At 40.6% G+C, this 15857-nt stretch overlaps 1 protein-coding gene across 3 annotated transcripts in view; it reads left to right on the top strand.

Moving 5' to 3' along the window:
* Window positions 1-3782: 3782 nt before the first annotated feature.
* The window catches only part of colec10 (collectin sub-family member 10 (C-type lectin)), a 31050-nt gene continuing 18975 nt past the window's right edge, over window positions 3783-15857 (top strand). The window contains exons 1-3 of one of the 3 annotated variants that reach the window (XM_057833914.1): window positions 3783-3929; window positions 5764-5835; window positions 13494-13559. In XM_057833914.1, the coding sequence (XP_057689897.1) occupies window positions 3821-3929; window positions 5764-5835; window positions 13494-13559 (247 nt within the window). In that variant the 5' untranslated portion in view covers window positions 3783-3820. Of the gene's footprint in view, window positions 3930-5763; window positions 5836-13487; window positions 13560-15857 lie in introns of all 3 variants that reach the window. The other 2 variants (XM_057833913.1, XM_057833915.1) reach the window with 2 other exon arrangements.

The following is a 15857-nucleotide window of genomic DNA, read 5'->3' as shown; positions in this document are numbered from 1 at the left end:
CTGGGATGCCGTCAAGTTGAAAAGGAGGCCTATCGGGCCTTTTTGGCCTGTGGGACTCCGGTGGAAGCTGTTAGTACCGGCCGGCCAAGCGGACTGCAGCTTTGGCAGTCGCCGAGGCAAAAACTCGGACATGGGAGGAGTTCGGCGAGGCCATGGAAAATGACTTCCGGATGGCTTCGAGGAAATTCTGTCCCACCATCTGGCGTCTGAGGAGAGGAAAGCAGTGCACCATTAACACTGTGTATAGTGAAGATGGTGTACTGCTGACCTCAACTCGGGACGTTGTGAGTCGGCGGGGTGAATACTTCGAAGTCCTCCTCAATTCCATCAACAAAGTCTGGGGACTTCGAGGTGGCTCTCTGATCTCTGGGGTTGAAGTCACTGAGGTAGTTGGAAAGCTCCTCGGTGGAACGCAAGGGTAGATGAGATCCGCCCAGAGTTCCTAAAGGCTCTGGATGTTGTGGGGCTGTCATGGCTGACACGCCTCTACAACATCGCGTTGACATTGGGGACAGGGCCTCTGGATTGGCAGACCAGGGTGGTGGTCCCTCTTTTAAGAAGGGGAACCGGAGGGTGTGTTCCAATTATAGAGGGATCACACTCCTCAGCCTCCCTGGTAAAGTCTATTCAGGGGTGCTGAAGAGGAGAATACGCTAAGAAGTCGAATCTCGGATTCAGGAGGAGCAGTGTGGTTTTCGTCCCGGCCGTGGAACAATGGACCAGCTCTACACCCTCGGCAGGGTCCTCGAGGGTGCATGGGAGTTCGCCCAACCAGTCTACATGTGTTTTGTGGATCTGGAGAAGGCGTTCGACCGTGTGCCTCGGGGAGTCCTGTGGGGGGTGCTCCGGGAGTACTGGGTACCGAGTCCCTTGGTAAGGGCTGTTCGGCCCCTGTACGACCAGAGTTTGGTCCGCATTGCCGGCAGTCAGTCGAATTCGTTCCCAGTGAGGGTTGGACTCACTGCCCTTTGTCACCGATTCTGTTCATAATTTTTATGGACAGAATTTCTAGGCACAACCAAAGCATCGAGGGGGTCCAGTTTGGTGACCTCAGCATTGAATGTTTGCTTTTGGCAGATGATGTGGTGCTGTTGGCTTCATCAAGCTCTGACTTCCAACTCTCACTGGAGCGGTTCACAGCTGAGTGTGAAGCGGTTGGGTTGAAGATCAGAACCTCCAAATCCGAGACAATGGTCCTCAGTCGGAAAAGGGTGGAGTGCCCTCTCCAAGTCGGGGATGAGATCCTGCCCCAAGTGGAGGAGTTCAACTATCTTGGGGTCTTGTTCACGAGTGAGGGTAGGAGGGAGCGGGAGATGGACAGGGGGATCGGTGCAGCGTGTGCAGTAATGCGGACTCTGCCCCGGTCTGTAGTGGTGAAGAAGGAGCTGAGCCGAAAGGCAGAGGTCTCGATTTACCAGTCGATCAACGTTCCTACCCTCACCTATTGTCACAAGCTGTGGGTCATGACTGAAAGAATAAGATGCCGGATACAAGCGGCCGAAAAGAGTTTCCTCCGCAGGGTGTCCAGGCTGTCCCTTAGAGATAGATTCAGATTCAGAGATTTTATTTGTCATTGACACCAACTCTCACAAGATGACAACAGATGCAACGAAATTCCGTTCGATGAGTGAGCATCGGGCCGCTGCAGACTTGTTCCGCGCCACCATTTCTCTCTCTTCCTCAGAAACTGTGGTACTCCCCAAGGTTTCTCATTTTCTCCCAAAGACTCTGGAGTTTTGGGAGTTTTTCCTTGCCGACATGGACGGTCTAAGGATGGGGGATGCCCAGGACTTGAACTTTATTTATTCATCTTTGTTGCTTCATTTGCTGTTTCTGATTGTGTATCATATTGCCTCTGCAAAGCCCTTTGAGACAACCTTGTTGTGGTTTAGGGCTATACAAATAAAATTGAATTGAATTGAAATTACAGAGCAAGTTACAAGTAGGCACACATATATCATACAACATGGCAAGGATATGACACGACGCACAGGTCACGTGCAGGGATTTTTTGTACGAAAAAAAAGGAAAACTACCAGTCATGGCTAGAAGGAGGGGGGAGTGATAGCAAGAAGAAAAGAAGAAGAAAAGGCGGGGGCGGATTGGAGGGAGGTGAGGTTGTGTGTGAGTGTCTGAGTGCGCAATTGTATCAGTATTTGTACCTGTCTGTAGACAAAATAAGAGTCGCAGAGCCCTGCGACCGGCCTTGGGAAGAGATCAGGGACAAAAGATATCAACATCTGCGAGGCTCCTCCAGGAGAAGGGGGGTGGGGGCGCAAGGGCGATCGGGAAAGGAAAGGAAAATTATAATCAAATTAAGCCGAATAAGTAATTTAGTATGCCCAAATGCTGTTGGTCTTCAGTCAAATTCGCGCTCCTCATGGCATAGGCGAGATCTCAGGTCCCTTAAGTCATTGCCATTAATCGCGGTCTGCCCCGACAGTTCCGTCACCTGGCGCAAGATAGTATCCACTTTCCTCCACCCGTCCTCAGACCGAACCGTGAGTCCACGGAGCCAGTTCTCGGTCCGGGCCTCCACGCGATCTTCCAAGGCGTTGAATCGCACCATTTGATCCGAGGTCAATTTGTTGATTTCCTTGAAAGCTGCCATCTTGGAAACTTTCCGGTAGAGCAGGGCACCTCCTAAGCCAAGCAGAAGGAACCCCACAATCGTCACGCCAAACAGCCAAATATCCTCGATGTCTTCCACCGATAGGACAGTAAGACATGCTGGTTTCCTGTGATCCCATGAATCTCTCTCATAACCAGCGGCAAAGGTCCCGTCAGGGCAGGACGGCTCTCCTGGTGCATTGTGTCTTGTTGAAAAAATCTTGTCAATTGCGCTGATAGACCAACTAATCAGATCCATTTTTGTTTGAGAGACCAGCACGGTTGATTTACAGAGGTAAAAAAAATAAGGTGAGAAGCTCGGTCATCCGGGAGGGATTCGGCATCCAGCCGCGACTCCTCCACGTAGAGAGGAGCCAGCTGAGGTGGCTCGGGCATCTGGTTTGGATGCCTCCTGGACGCTTTCCTGGAGAGGTGTTCCGGGCATGTCCCACCGGCGGGAGGCCCCGGGGACGACCCAGGACACGCTGCAGAGACTAACGCCTTGGGATCCCACCGGAGGAGCTGGTTGAAGTGGATGGAGAGAGGGAAGTCTGGGCTTCCTTGTTAAAGGTGCTGCCGGAACAAGCGGAAGATGATGGATGGATGGATGGATGGATGGATGGATGGATGGATGGATGGATGGATGGATGGATGGATGGATGGATGGATGGATGGATGGATGGATGGATGGATGGATGGATGGATGGATGGATGGTATACAATATTTTTAAATTAATTTGTAAAACAAGCACAAATGCAACGTTTTTCACATATTAACACGTATTATAAAAGGAGGGGCAGTGGGGGCAATAGTTAAAAAACGTGACGGGAAAAAAAAGATTAGTTTTGGATTCCACACCCAAAATGTGCTTAAAAAAAACACACAGGTGTCTGTTACCTAAAAGTGATGCCCACTGCTAAATTAGATACGTAGTAGCTTAAAATGAATTTGTCAAAGCTTCATGTTAATTTTACAGCGAATTGAACTCAGAGGAATGCCATACTCTGCTCAGTGTTGTTTGACAGTATGACAAGTAACTGATAACCCATATAAACAAGAGTGTGTGTTCGTGCGTGTTTTAGTGTTTTTTTTACTCCAAGAAATAAACAGCTCATTAGGTCAGCAATGACCTACGGGTCTTTTCTCACATCCCTCAGTAAGCAAACATTAGCAGAGGAGGCGAGTCTCACATACAGCCTTTAGCACACAATGGCGAGACTGACAACTAGGTTTTTTGTATTTTGTGTTACGGCAGCGTTCACCCATGTTTCCTCAACTCCCGAAGTTTGCAGAAACTCCCTAATACCTGGAGCTAAAGGTAAAAGCTACCAATTATACAGCATGCCGTTCATGTGTACTTTGTTTTAGTGCGAGAAAGGAGTGGAACAATTCCATTCTTGTGTTGGGCTATTAAGGTATAACAACACTATAAACCAGGATTCAGCTATGCAAATTCATTTTCATTCCAGACTGTTGCCTGTTTAATACGTTGACTTGTCGCTTGTAATTTGGTTGTCTCGTTAATGTCAGTATGTGGTCAAGTGAAAGACGGAATGGAAAATTCTAAGGAAACACCAAGAATGGTTTTTGGAAGGCTTTTATAGATTTGATGATAAAGGTACCCAGCATGTAATGTCCTGTCGTTTAACAGCGAGCTGACTGCTACCCCACAGTCTTTTGGGAGGGAATGCCTTTTCCTTTTTACAACATCCAGTAGCTTATTCCCCTGCTGATTCAGACAGAACCAATAAAATACACACCAGGCAAAGTTAAACAGCATTTTTTTCTTTCACTATTGTGCCAAGACACTAATGTAATGTAGATGACGTGGAGAGAGTGAGTGAGGAAGTTAAGGCCTATTTTTGTGTGTGGTGGTACCATTGACAAAGTCCCATTGAAACTGTATTTAGACAGCTGCCACTAAACTGAACTGATTATTTGGACAACACTCGCAGTACAAATGACTGCAAAATTCATCACATAATGATGTTATTGGCAATATTTGTGATTGGTTTTGTGGTGCAAACTGATGCCCCACTTTGTCACTTCTGTCTTAATGCTTTTTTTTCAGGCTTTGTATCACATGTTTACATAGACTGATGCACCGACGTCTTGTTTTTAAGTGACAGAATCTGTGTGAAAGAACACCTCAGATTTTTAAGGATCAAATCAAATGTCACACAATTCCCGAATGACTCGATGCACCTTCTGTACAGACAAAACATTTCATCATACAAAAAAAATTATTCAAGGCACCGTCACTAATTCAGTACGTTTAAAGCATATCATCACTTCGCGAATACCTTCCTTTTCTTTCTCTATTTCATCTTTCAGAGGCCTTTAAAAGATGAGTTGTTTTGTTGCGTTCAGATTGTCGATGCAGTGGTTAACTTGCTTGTTGTTTGTTTGTTAGTTCACTTTACCATATTTTTCATGAGAGCATGAAATTAGAACACTTAAAAGTCAGCCAGCTTCACAAAGACATTGTATTCAACTTTAGAAGGGCCACTGTATGACCTACATAAATTGTTGACGTTAAACTAGACTACATCACGAGGAAATCGCCACACCAATTAACATCTAAATAAAATGTAGCCTCAAGTAATTACATAGCATCAAGTAGTTTTACTGTAGATGATTCATTCAGGGTTCAAGAAGAAAAACTAATGAAGCCAATAAGGCTTTCGGAAGCAAGAGTCTTAATACGCCTCATTTCAAAGATGTTTGTTGCTACCCTGCCTTTGCCCAGCACCTTGGTTACAAAGTGTCCTTGGCAGCCACATCAGACATGCTGTGTAGCCAAAACCTCTCTTGTACACCTCATTTTTTGTTTTTGACTCCAAAAAATGATGTCATAATTAATACTTCAATGGAAACTTTGCTTTTAAAAAGAAATAGCCCTAGTCTGTTTTTTTAATCGTCTTTATTTATTTATTTATTTTTTGAGGATTTCTGTGTAAAATGCACCCATGAAAAAAATTAACCAAACATAGAAACTTTCATCCTTCCAAAACATCACTGAATTTGGGATTTTGACTCATTTATCAATTAAATACCCCTTCGATGAGATAGAGGTTAATATCCAATACGCTATAGAATTCCAGCTGTTTTGAGCGAATTCTCATGCTTTTCCCTCTCTCCTGTCCATGCAGGAGACCAAGGTGAAATTGGATATGAAGGAGATGAGGGACGTATGGGAAAGAATGGACCACCAGGACATCCAGGTAACATGACGTGATTTATTTTTCTTATTCAACTCACGTGACACAAAAATTTATACAGCTAATCCTCTGCACATACAAAAAAGGCTACAACTGCAGAACAATGCAGTCACATACCTCTACAACCTGAGTGCATTTCACTTGTAGAAATCTGGTATACAGTGGTATGAAAAAGGATCTGAAGCTTTTGGAATTCCTCACATATCTGCATAAAAACCCCATCAAATGTTATCTGATCTTTGTTACACAGTTGAAAATACAGTGTCTGCTTTAACTAAAACTACCCAAACATTTATAGGTTTTCAGATTTTAATGAAAATAGCATGCAAACAATGACAGAAAGGGGAAAAATAAGTAAGTGAACCCTCTGCCTAAGGAGACTTAAAAAGCTATTCAAACCAATTTTTACCAAATATTTTAAGTCAGGTGTGTGCCCAATCACTGATCAGTGGTTTAAAGATGCCCTGCCCACTATAAAACATACCTTGTTAAGAAATGTCTTGATGAGAAGCATTGTCTAATGCAATGTTTTTCAAACTTTTCTGACTTACGGCACATTTTTACATTGGAAAAAATCTCGCGGCACACCACAAACCAAAAATGTTCATAAATTACTTTCTGTACAGTATATTTAATTATAAAATCATTTCTCAATATTTATACTTACACAGTGTGCAACTTGGGCCTGTTTATATGAACACAAAGCCGATATGCTGGCAGGAATCTTCAGGAACTGCTCAGATTTCTAGCCATCAGCCACCTTGCTGTCCTCGACAATGTGTTAGAATAAAACACGAGGAGGATTGATAGCCATCACATATGGATAAAATGGAAAGGACATTTCCGTGTATATCGACACTTGACTATTCTAATCAAATGATGTACCTTAGATGTGCTTGGGTCCACATGGTCGCGGACAGCAAGGTGGCTGATTGCTAGAAATCTGAGCAGTTTTTGAATGCGACACAAGCAATACCCCGCTCATCTGCACACGACCACAACCTTCTACCTACTCTTTCCTTCCAACTGCAACTCCACCCGACGACGTTTAAAAAAATGCGCTATTGGATAATTTGTCGCGTCACACCTGACGATCGCGGCACACCGGTTGAAAAACACTGGTCTAATGTGCATCATGGCTCGGGCAAAAGAGCTGTCTGAAGATCTGTGATCAAGGATTGTTGATTTGTATAAAGCTGGGAAAGGATACAAAACCATCTCTAAAAGTCTGGACGTTTATCAATCGACAGTCAGAGAAGTTGTCTACAAATGGAAAGAGTTTGCCACTGTAGCTTCTCTCCCAAGGAGTGGCTGTCCACCAAAGATGACACCAAGAGTTCAGCGCAGAATATTCAGAGGGGTAAAAAAAGAGCCCTAGCATGTCTGCTAAAGACTTACAGAAATCACTGGCACAGTCCAATATCTCTCTGCATACATCAATTATATGTAATACTATGGCCAAGAATGGTGTTCATGGGAGGACTCCACAGAGGAAGCCAATGCTGTCTAAAAAAAAAAAACATTGTTTCTTATTTAATTTTCACAAAAAGGCTCTTGGACACTCCAAATAAGTTTTGGCAAAATATTTTGTGGACTGATGAAATCAGTTCAAGTTCAATTGTTTGGGAGTAACACACAACGTCATGTGTGGAGAAAAAAATGGAATGGCTCACCAACATCAACACCTCATCCCCACCGTAAAGCATGGTGGAGGGAGCATCATGATTTGGGGCTGTTTTGCGCTGCCTCAGGGCTTGGACAACTTGCAATAATTCATGGAAGAATGAATTTGAAAGTTTATCAGGATGTTTTGCAGGAAAACCTGAGGCTGTCTGTTAAACAGTTGAAGCTAAAAAAAGGATGGATGCTGCAACTAGACAATGATCCGAAACACAGAAGTAAATCAACTTCAGAATGATTTCAGAAGAACAAAATACACGTTCTGGAGTGGTCAAGTAAAAGTCCAGACTTGAACCCCGTTGAGATACTGTGGCATGACCTAAAGACAGCGATTCATGCCAGACAACCCAGGAATCTGACTGGACTACAGCAGTTTTGTAGAGAAGAATGGGCCAACAATTAGCCCTGATCGATGTGCCAGAGTGATCTGCAGCTACAGAAAGCGTCTGGTTGAAGTTATTGCTGCCAAATGGGGGGCCACAAAATATTAAATATGATGGTTCATTTAATCATTTTTTCCCCCTTCTGTCATTGTTTGCATACTATCCTCGTTAAAATATGAAAACCACTAAATGTTCTGGTGGTTTTAGTTAAGGCAGACAGTTTTTTCATCAGTGTGATTTTCAGAAAGATCAGATCACATTTGATGGTGATTTTATGCAGAAATGTGAGAGATTCCAAAAGGTTCAGATACTTTTTCATACCACTGTAGTTCTGACTTAATGAAGTCAAACATACTCACAAGGCTATAAGGATTACTGTCATCATGACAGGGGTGTGTGAAATTGGTGGGTGTTAAACTCCACAACCTTGTCCCAGCACCGGGTAATTCCCTTTCTTACAGTTGACATCCCGCTTCTGTTATGGCTCAGTTACTACCTCGAAAGGTACAAAAAAATAATTTGCCATTTACATTGGCTTTCACATGCTTTGTAAAATGCTTTCCACAAATCCAACAAAAGCATTTAAGTTGTTTTTTTTGTTGGTTTTTTTTTTTTTTTTTTGTTTAAGGGAATTTATTTGAATATGACTCTCAATCCCTAAATGTCGAAAGCTGTAATGGGGAATTTGGGGGGTTTGTAATCATTAATATTTCATTTCAACTGCTGACATTCCTGCACTGGCATGCTAAAAATGACGTACTGTACCTGAAAAGATGAAGTGAAAACGATGTATTTACCCCAGAATGGGTGGAGCGCTATAACCTTGTCTTTTTACAACTTTGTTTGTAAAAGGCTAATAAAACTTGTTTTGCATTTCTGTAGCGCACATTAATCATTTGGTAACACAATACAATGAAGGCTTTTACAATGAATGGCTTTTTTCACAAACACCAAAAAGAAAAAAAAAAATGTAAGCAGGGATATAGTGTCAATACCCTTTTTTCAATGGTTTGGTTTACAACAAATCAAAATAAAAACAGAATACTTCAAAAATATCAAATATATGAAAATTTTAGCTTTATGAGTTTCTTGGTCCAATCGACAGTCCCAAAATGCCAATATGCTGTGGCCCATTTTAGCACCTCTTCAAAAGATTTTTTTTTTTTTTTTTTAACCCACCAGCTGTGTTTCAAAATCAAAAACAGAATAAAACTGCTGTAGAATTAGACGGGGATAGCAAAGGCTCTGCTCTTTTATCACAAAATTCCATCCAATTTGTCGAGAGAAACTTTGCCGTACAGCTTTAAAAGTCCAATAAACAATCCTCAACTGGCTCACAGCCAAAATGTCCGTGGTATGGAAGTATTTTGAGGTATCAAAGAAATATACAAATGATTAAATGAAGGAAAATAAAATAAATCTGCTTCATCACTGCTACACATGCGTTCTGAAGTTGCTTTCCATTGATGTCGCATCACATCACACGCATCACATCGAGTACAATGCATTTGAGCCTGTGCGTGAGTTGTTTGGAGCTTAATCAAGAGAACAGTATACAAATAAAGTAGCATGCATGTAGCATGTAGCAATGCATACATGTACAATTGCTTGCAATTACAATACGTTTATAGCACGACCAATTCCTCTTTTTGTCACATTTTTTCCTGCGACTTCCACTCCATCTGCCAGTTGCCCTTTAATCTGGCTGGAAGCAACTTCACTGGGCTTCGTCTCCAGTAAAACCCAGCCCACTCGCCTGGCTAACGATCGATTGCACTTGTTGCACAAGAAAAGACCGAGTCTTATTTTAAGGAGGAGAGATTGTAATAGCCTTGTAAAGATATTTACTAGTTTCGGTGAGAACGGAATAGTATTTTGTTGTTGTTGTGAACTACAGTTCCACACAAACGTAAATCGAGATCTAATTTAGCTTAGCAATAGGAGGCTTGAGAGCCATTTTTCGAGTGTCCCAGACTTCCAAGAAAACACATTTATCAAGGTTTCATCGGCCGTGACGTGTGTGTCTACGTCCACCGAACAGAATGCTATGACGATGCCAGCACATCTGCAATAGGACGCGTTCAGAGTTTGCCACAAAATGCTCACTGCCACCGGGAACACACCCTTCGATTGGGGTTTCAGAATCAGCACCCTTTCAAACTGAATTTCTCAAGCCTCCGGGGTTGTAGAACCAATGCCAAGGCAACCGGCATTAATCGGAAAATAATGAAATAAAATATATATTATTTTAAATGAAGTAAAAAATGACTTAATGCATGTGTATTTTTCAGCCTTTCGGTTTTCGGCCAAGTGTTTCCAATATTGGTTTCCAATATTGGGTTTTCTGGTTTGGACCAAGAATTTTGCTTTCGGTACATCCCTAGACAACACTGATAAATTTAATGTGCAAACCTATGTGTGTTTTGTATATTACATAATCACAATTAATGTTTCATACATCCTGCCTATAGGTTATTACCTTAAAATGTAGTCAAATAAAGTTTAGGCCATAATTTTTCAACATATCTGGTATAAAAATTTGGTGAATGCGACACTCAGGTGACTTGAAGTTCTGCTCTGAGACCCCCAATTTGGCCAAATTTCAAAATTGTCCTATATGCATGTGTGATACATCATTGGAAAGCTTAAAATCTGAATTATCTGGGGGGAAGAAAAAATTTAGAACAGGAGGGCATTTAAAAAATAAATAAAAAATTAAACCCCTAAACCCTAACTCGAGGTGAGAGCATGAGAGAGCATAATTAAAGACACAAAGATTTTAGCGAGATATTATCGCGTACTTACCTTGTTTCGATCCAAAAACTGTGTAGCATGTCTCACCGAGTGTCAAGACACAGCTGTGAATGGCCACTGCTGGACTTTTTGGGTATTTTATGAGTGAAACATGGTAATACAACAAGGGAGAAATCGCAGACATCAAGGAGTGGTCGAGATTTTCTTTTTCAAATATTTACCCTTTCAAGCGTTTTTTTTTTTTTTTTTTTTCTCAAATTTTTCTTTGTTTCGATCGATTATCTATCATCTAAAATATCAAAGAAAATGCGACAGTAACAAAAAAAAAAATACTATTAAGCGATAGTTATGAGGTCGATATCCGTGACCTATTTACAGACACTATTTTTTCATCGTGATGTAATTTGTTTAAAAGTTTAAAATATGTGAGTGAATAGTTGTTGTTTTTTTATTTAATATTAGATATCAATTAATTATTCCAAGCTAAAAATGATAGACATTTCAAATAATGAATATAATTACTTTTAAATACATTTCATGGATGGGTTGAAACAAAAGCGTTTGTCTGTGAACGGGGGCCTTTAGGGTAAAACGGACAAATTAAAAATTAGTTTGGGGACTTAATGCGCAATGAAACTGCTAAGGCAACATATAGACATATTGTTCTATCAAACGCAACACGTCCTTTGCTTAAAATCCAGCAGTTTATTTTAAAGAGGCGTGCAAGAGCAGAAACCGCTTTTTCAGCCTTGTCCGCCCTAAACAAATGATGTCAATTTTTGATTGACACTGTCACAAAGGTATTCAAATAACAAAATCAATAATATTTTTTATTACTGTGATTGTAATTCTCAGTAATGTGTTTACATTATACATGAAAGTCCTATCGGCTTTGGTAAATATACTCAATGTGGTCAGTGACAGCATTGTAGGATCCCCACACATACGCACGCCCTTAAAATGACTGTCAGGTTGTTTCTCTCTACAAATCTTCATTGAGTAATCTCATTAATGTAAGTACAAAATGTAAACATAATTCAACTGGGAATGACTCGTCGTGTAGGCTGCTATTATGGTTTATGCGTGTACACTTACTGTTGCAGTATTGCAAGCCTCCTACATCTTAGCTGCAGTCTGTCAAGAGCTCAATAGATGACGCATAAATTCCACTTTTTTAATTTAGGAGATTTTACAGGAAAACAAGGCTTAATTTTGGAATGTTAAGAGGGATTTAAGGACAGTTAATGCCCTGGAAACAAAAACAATGTGTTTCCCTCGGTTTATTAGTGTCAACAAACGGTGGTGGACCTTTTCCCCTCACATTTAAAGTTATCTAAATTGAGCTGCGAATTTGTTAATGGGGCACGAGATGGGGAAACCAGCAGTGAAGCACATGTTGACAAATGAAAAATATGGCTGAGTACAAGTTTAGTGCAAGCCAATTCATAACTGAACAAATGATCTAGAATAATGGTTTCAGCTCATGATTTCAATATCCGCATGAAAAGTCCCTTTACAATCTGTGTGATCGTATTTAACTAGCTGGAGGTGGTTTCAAATGTGTCTTCGCTGTGATAAATGTGGCCTTCCACCCTTTTATCCACCAGCAGCTGCATGGGGAATCCAGACGTTAAGCCAGTTGGAGGGTTTGGCCATTATAAAAAGCAACAGCGACGATAGGAGCAATTGTTATCTGAAAGATGGATGAACCGTTTAACTGGCTGGTGTAAGCACAGGGAAAACAACATTCATCAACTTTAAACAGGAAAGACAGAGGATCTCATTCAATTTTGTCATAAAAAAAGAGCATTTACAATCTCTAATCTCGGGCGACTCTCAGTGCTATAGAAAGATATTACATTAAGCAGCAAGCAACTTATACGTACAGTACATATAGTAAAATACTGTGTTGCTATTTACAGAGATATTTTCTTATAATTTCATTTGACTGCATTCTTTCTTGAATATCATGAAGAAGCGAATAAACCTTTGAAAGTGGAAAACTATAAATTTGCGTATGTGATGTGCGTGTTTCTGTGCTATTTCTCTCACAGCATCAGCCCTCTCTAATGTGTCACTTTCTATTTCAAATATCATTTATTTCCAGTGGAATAGTTTCCTGAGGAAATAATCACAGTAGAAGGCCATGGTTTGGCTGTACTTTACACACGCACACACATTAAAGCCTTTAGTATGAAATAATCCAAATCTGTGGTTTTTGTTTATAAAAATGAAAAGAAATATTCTTTCCAGAAAATAATTAAGTTTGACTCAAATAGTTTTTCTGTGAATGTTGACAATTGATAATTACACACTGTATCACATGACTTATCACCATTTTCTACTGACTCGACAGTTATTAAACATGACCGCACTACAAAAAAAACTAATAAAACACAGAAATTATGATTCCAAAATAAACCAACAATAACAAATATTAAAGTGAAAAACAAAGTGTACTAATAATGCACAAACCTTTTCCATGGCTTAACCAAACCTGCAGCAATACCAAATTTTGCACCTTCACGGAGTTAAATAAGTAAATACATAAATAAGGGGGAAAAGGAAACATCAACTAGAAAACAGACAAACAAACAAAACTAATTATAGTACAGCATGTCAATGTGATTGGTTCTTCTTGATACCATGTCCCACTTCGACAAACACCTTTCATGGTTTTCTGTGTTGACATACAGTATTTTCAAATTCAAAGGGGCAAAAAAATGTGTACAAAATTCCTTCACATTATTTGTCTGAGCTGTTAAAAGAAATTTCATTAGTTTTCTTTTTTTTTGTTTTTTTGTTTTTTGTTCTGTTTTGTTTTTTGTACATTGTCAGGAGCAGCAGGAGAGGCGGGTCTTAAGGGTGATGTTGGTCAAATGGGAAAGATGGGCCCCAGTGGAGATCAAGGTACAACTTGGGAATTCTGCACCCAGTTTATTTCCTTCAGTCACTACATTCAAAACTTCAAATACTTGTATCGCAAATTATTGTTCCCTAATGAAATGCTTGGAAATGCCTTTACACCACACACTACCGGAGACGCAGCGCCTCAGTACAGTAGCAATTTACTTGTATTCCTCTCAGTACATATTAATAATTTATTAGTCATTCTTCAAAGAGAATAAAGAAAATTCAGTATAATTGTGTGTATTGTTAAATTGTCTATCCATATGCATAAGAGTAACAACACCACAACATAGTAAATGCTAATTATTGGACCATGCACCTATGATGTTTCCAATAGTGTACTGCACATAACACGTCACCTTTGCTCATTAATATTCATGACGTTAGCAACTGTTGCTAGAGGGGTCGAACACGGGTTCGTCCCTCATGCTAGATGCATGTAAATAGTATACGAACGAGATGTTTACTGAGGTAAACCTACTAATTCTATTAAAAAATTATGTCCCTGGTGCCAAATTCACTGGTAAAGATGTGGAAGAACATACAAATGTTCAGTTGAAGAGATGGCTTGAGTGTCGAGGGCTGAAAAAGACGGGAAAAAGAGCCGACCTGATCCAGAGGTAGCTTTTATATCGACACATTTTTGTTGTGTGCATTGCCTAATGCAACTCACAATGACGTTCTCCTGTTTCAACAAGCTATTCTTTACCACCAAATGCCCCATCTTTCTTATAAATTATATCCTCTGGTTGTCTCAGACCATTCTTGGGGGTAATTTATACTAATACATTTGTGTAGCGATCGCAAAAGCTACTCAGTAACAATCAATTAACTTTTCATTTTTTTCATTGATAACAAAAATCTTCCTTCTATTACCGTATTTTTCGGACTATAAGTCCCATCTGAGTATAAGTCGCACCAGCCATAAAATGCCCAATGAAGAGGAAAAAAACATATATAAGTCACACCGGACCACAAGTCGCATTTTGGGGGGAAATGTCCTTGATAAATTCCAACACATAGAACAGATATGTCATATTGAAAGGCAATTTAAAATAAAAATACAATAGAGAACAACATGCTGAATAAGTGTAAAGTATAATAATGATACATGTTGCATGAACAACGACCACTGCAAATCTACCAAGACCCGGCCGTCCTTCCAAACTTTCTTCTCAAACAAGGAGAAAACTGATCAGAGATGCAGCCAAGAGGCCCGTGATCACTCTGGATGAACTGCAGAGATCTACAGCTGAGGTGGGAGAGTCTGTCCATAGGACAACAATCAGTCGTACACTGCACAAATCTGGCCTTTATGGAAGAGTGGCAAGAAGAAAGCCATTTCTCAAAGATATCCATAAAAAGTCTTGTTTAAAGTTTGCCACAAGCCACCTGGGAGACACACCAAACATGTGGAAGAAGGTGCTCTGGTCAGATGAAACCAAAATTGAACTTTTTGGCCACAATGCAAAACAATATGTTTGGCGTAAAAGCAACACAGCTCATCACCCTGAACACACCATCCCCACTGTCAAACATGGTGGTGGCAGCATCATGGTTTGGGCCTGCTTTTCTTCTGCAGGGACAGGGAAGATGGTTAAAATTGACGGGAAGATGGATGCAGCCAAATACAGGAACATTCTGGAAGAAAACTTGTTGGTATCTGCACAAGACCTGAGACTGGGACGGAGATTTATCTTCCAATAGGACAATGATCCAAAACATAAAGCCAAATCTACAATGGAATAGTTCAAAAATAAACGTATCCAGGTGTTAGAATGGCCAAGTCAAAGTCCAGACCTGAATCCAATCGAGAATCTGTGGAAAGAGCTGAAGACTGCTGTTCACAAACACTCTCCATCCAACCTCACTGAGCTCGAGCTGTTTTGCAAGGAAGAATGGGCAAGAATGTCAGTCTCTCGATGTGCAAAACTGATAAAAACATACCCCAAGCGACTTGCAGCTGTAATTGGAGCAAAAGGTGGCGCTACAAAGTATTAACGCAAGGGGGCCGAATAATATTGCACGCCCCACTTTTCAGTTTTTTATTTGTTAAAAAAGTTTAAATTATCCAATAAATTTTGTTCCACTTCACGATTGTGTCCCACTTGTTGTTGATTCTTGACAAAAAATTTAAATTTTATATCTTTATGTTTGAAGCCTGAAATGTGGCGAAAGGTTGCAAGGTTCAAGGGGGCCGAATACTTTTGCAAGGCACTGTAACTATAGCATAAAGAACATGCTAATAAGTTTACCAAACTATCAGTGCCACTCCAAAACACCAAAATAACATGTGAA

Source organism: Corythoichthys intestinalis, chromosome 4, assembly GCF_030265065.1.
Source record: "Corythoichthys intestinalis isolate RoL2023-P3 chromosome 4, ASM3026506v1, whole genome shotgun sequence".
Lineage (NCBI taxonomy): Eukaryota > Metazoa > Chordata > Actinopteri > Syngnathiformes > Syngnathidae > Corythoichthys > Corythoichthys intestinalis.
The sequence above is the reverse complement of the archived record's forward strand: the minus strand, read 5'-3'. Positions and strand labels throughout refer to the sequence as shown.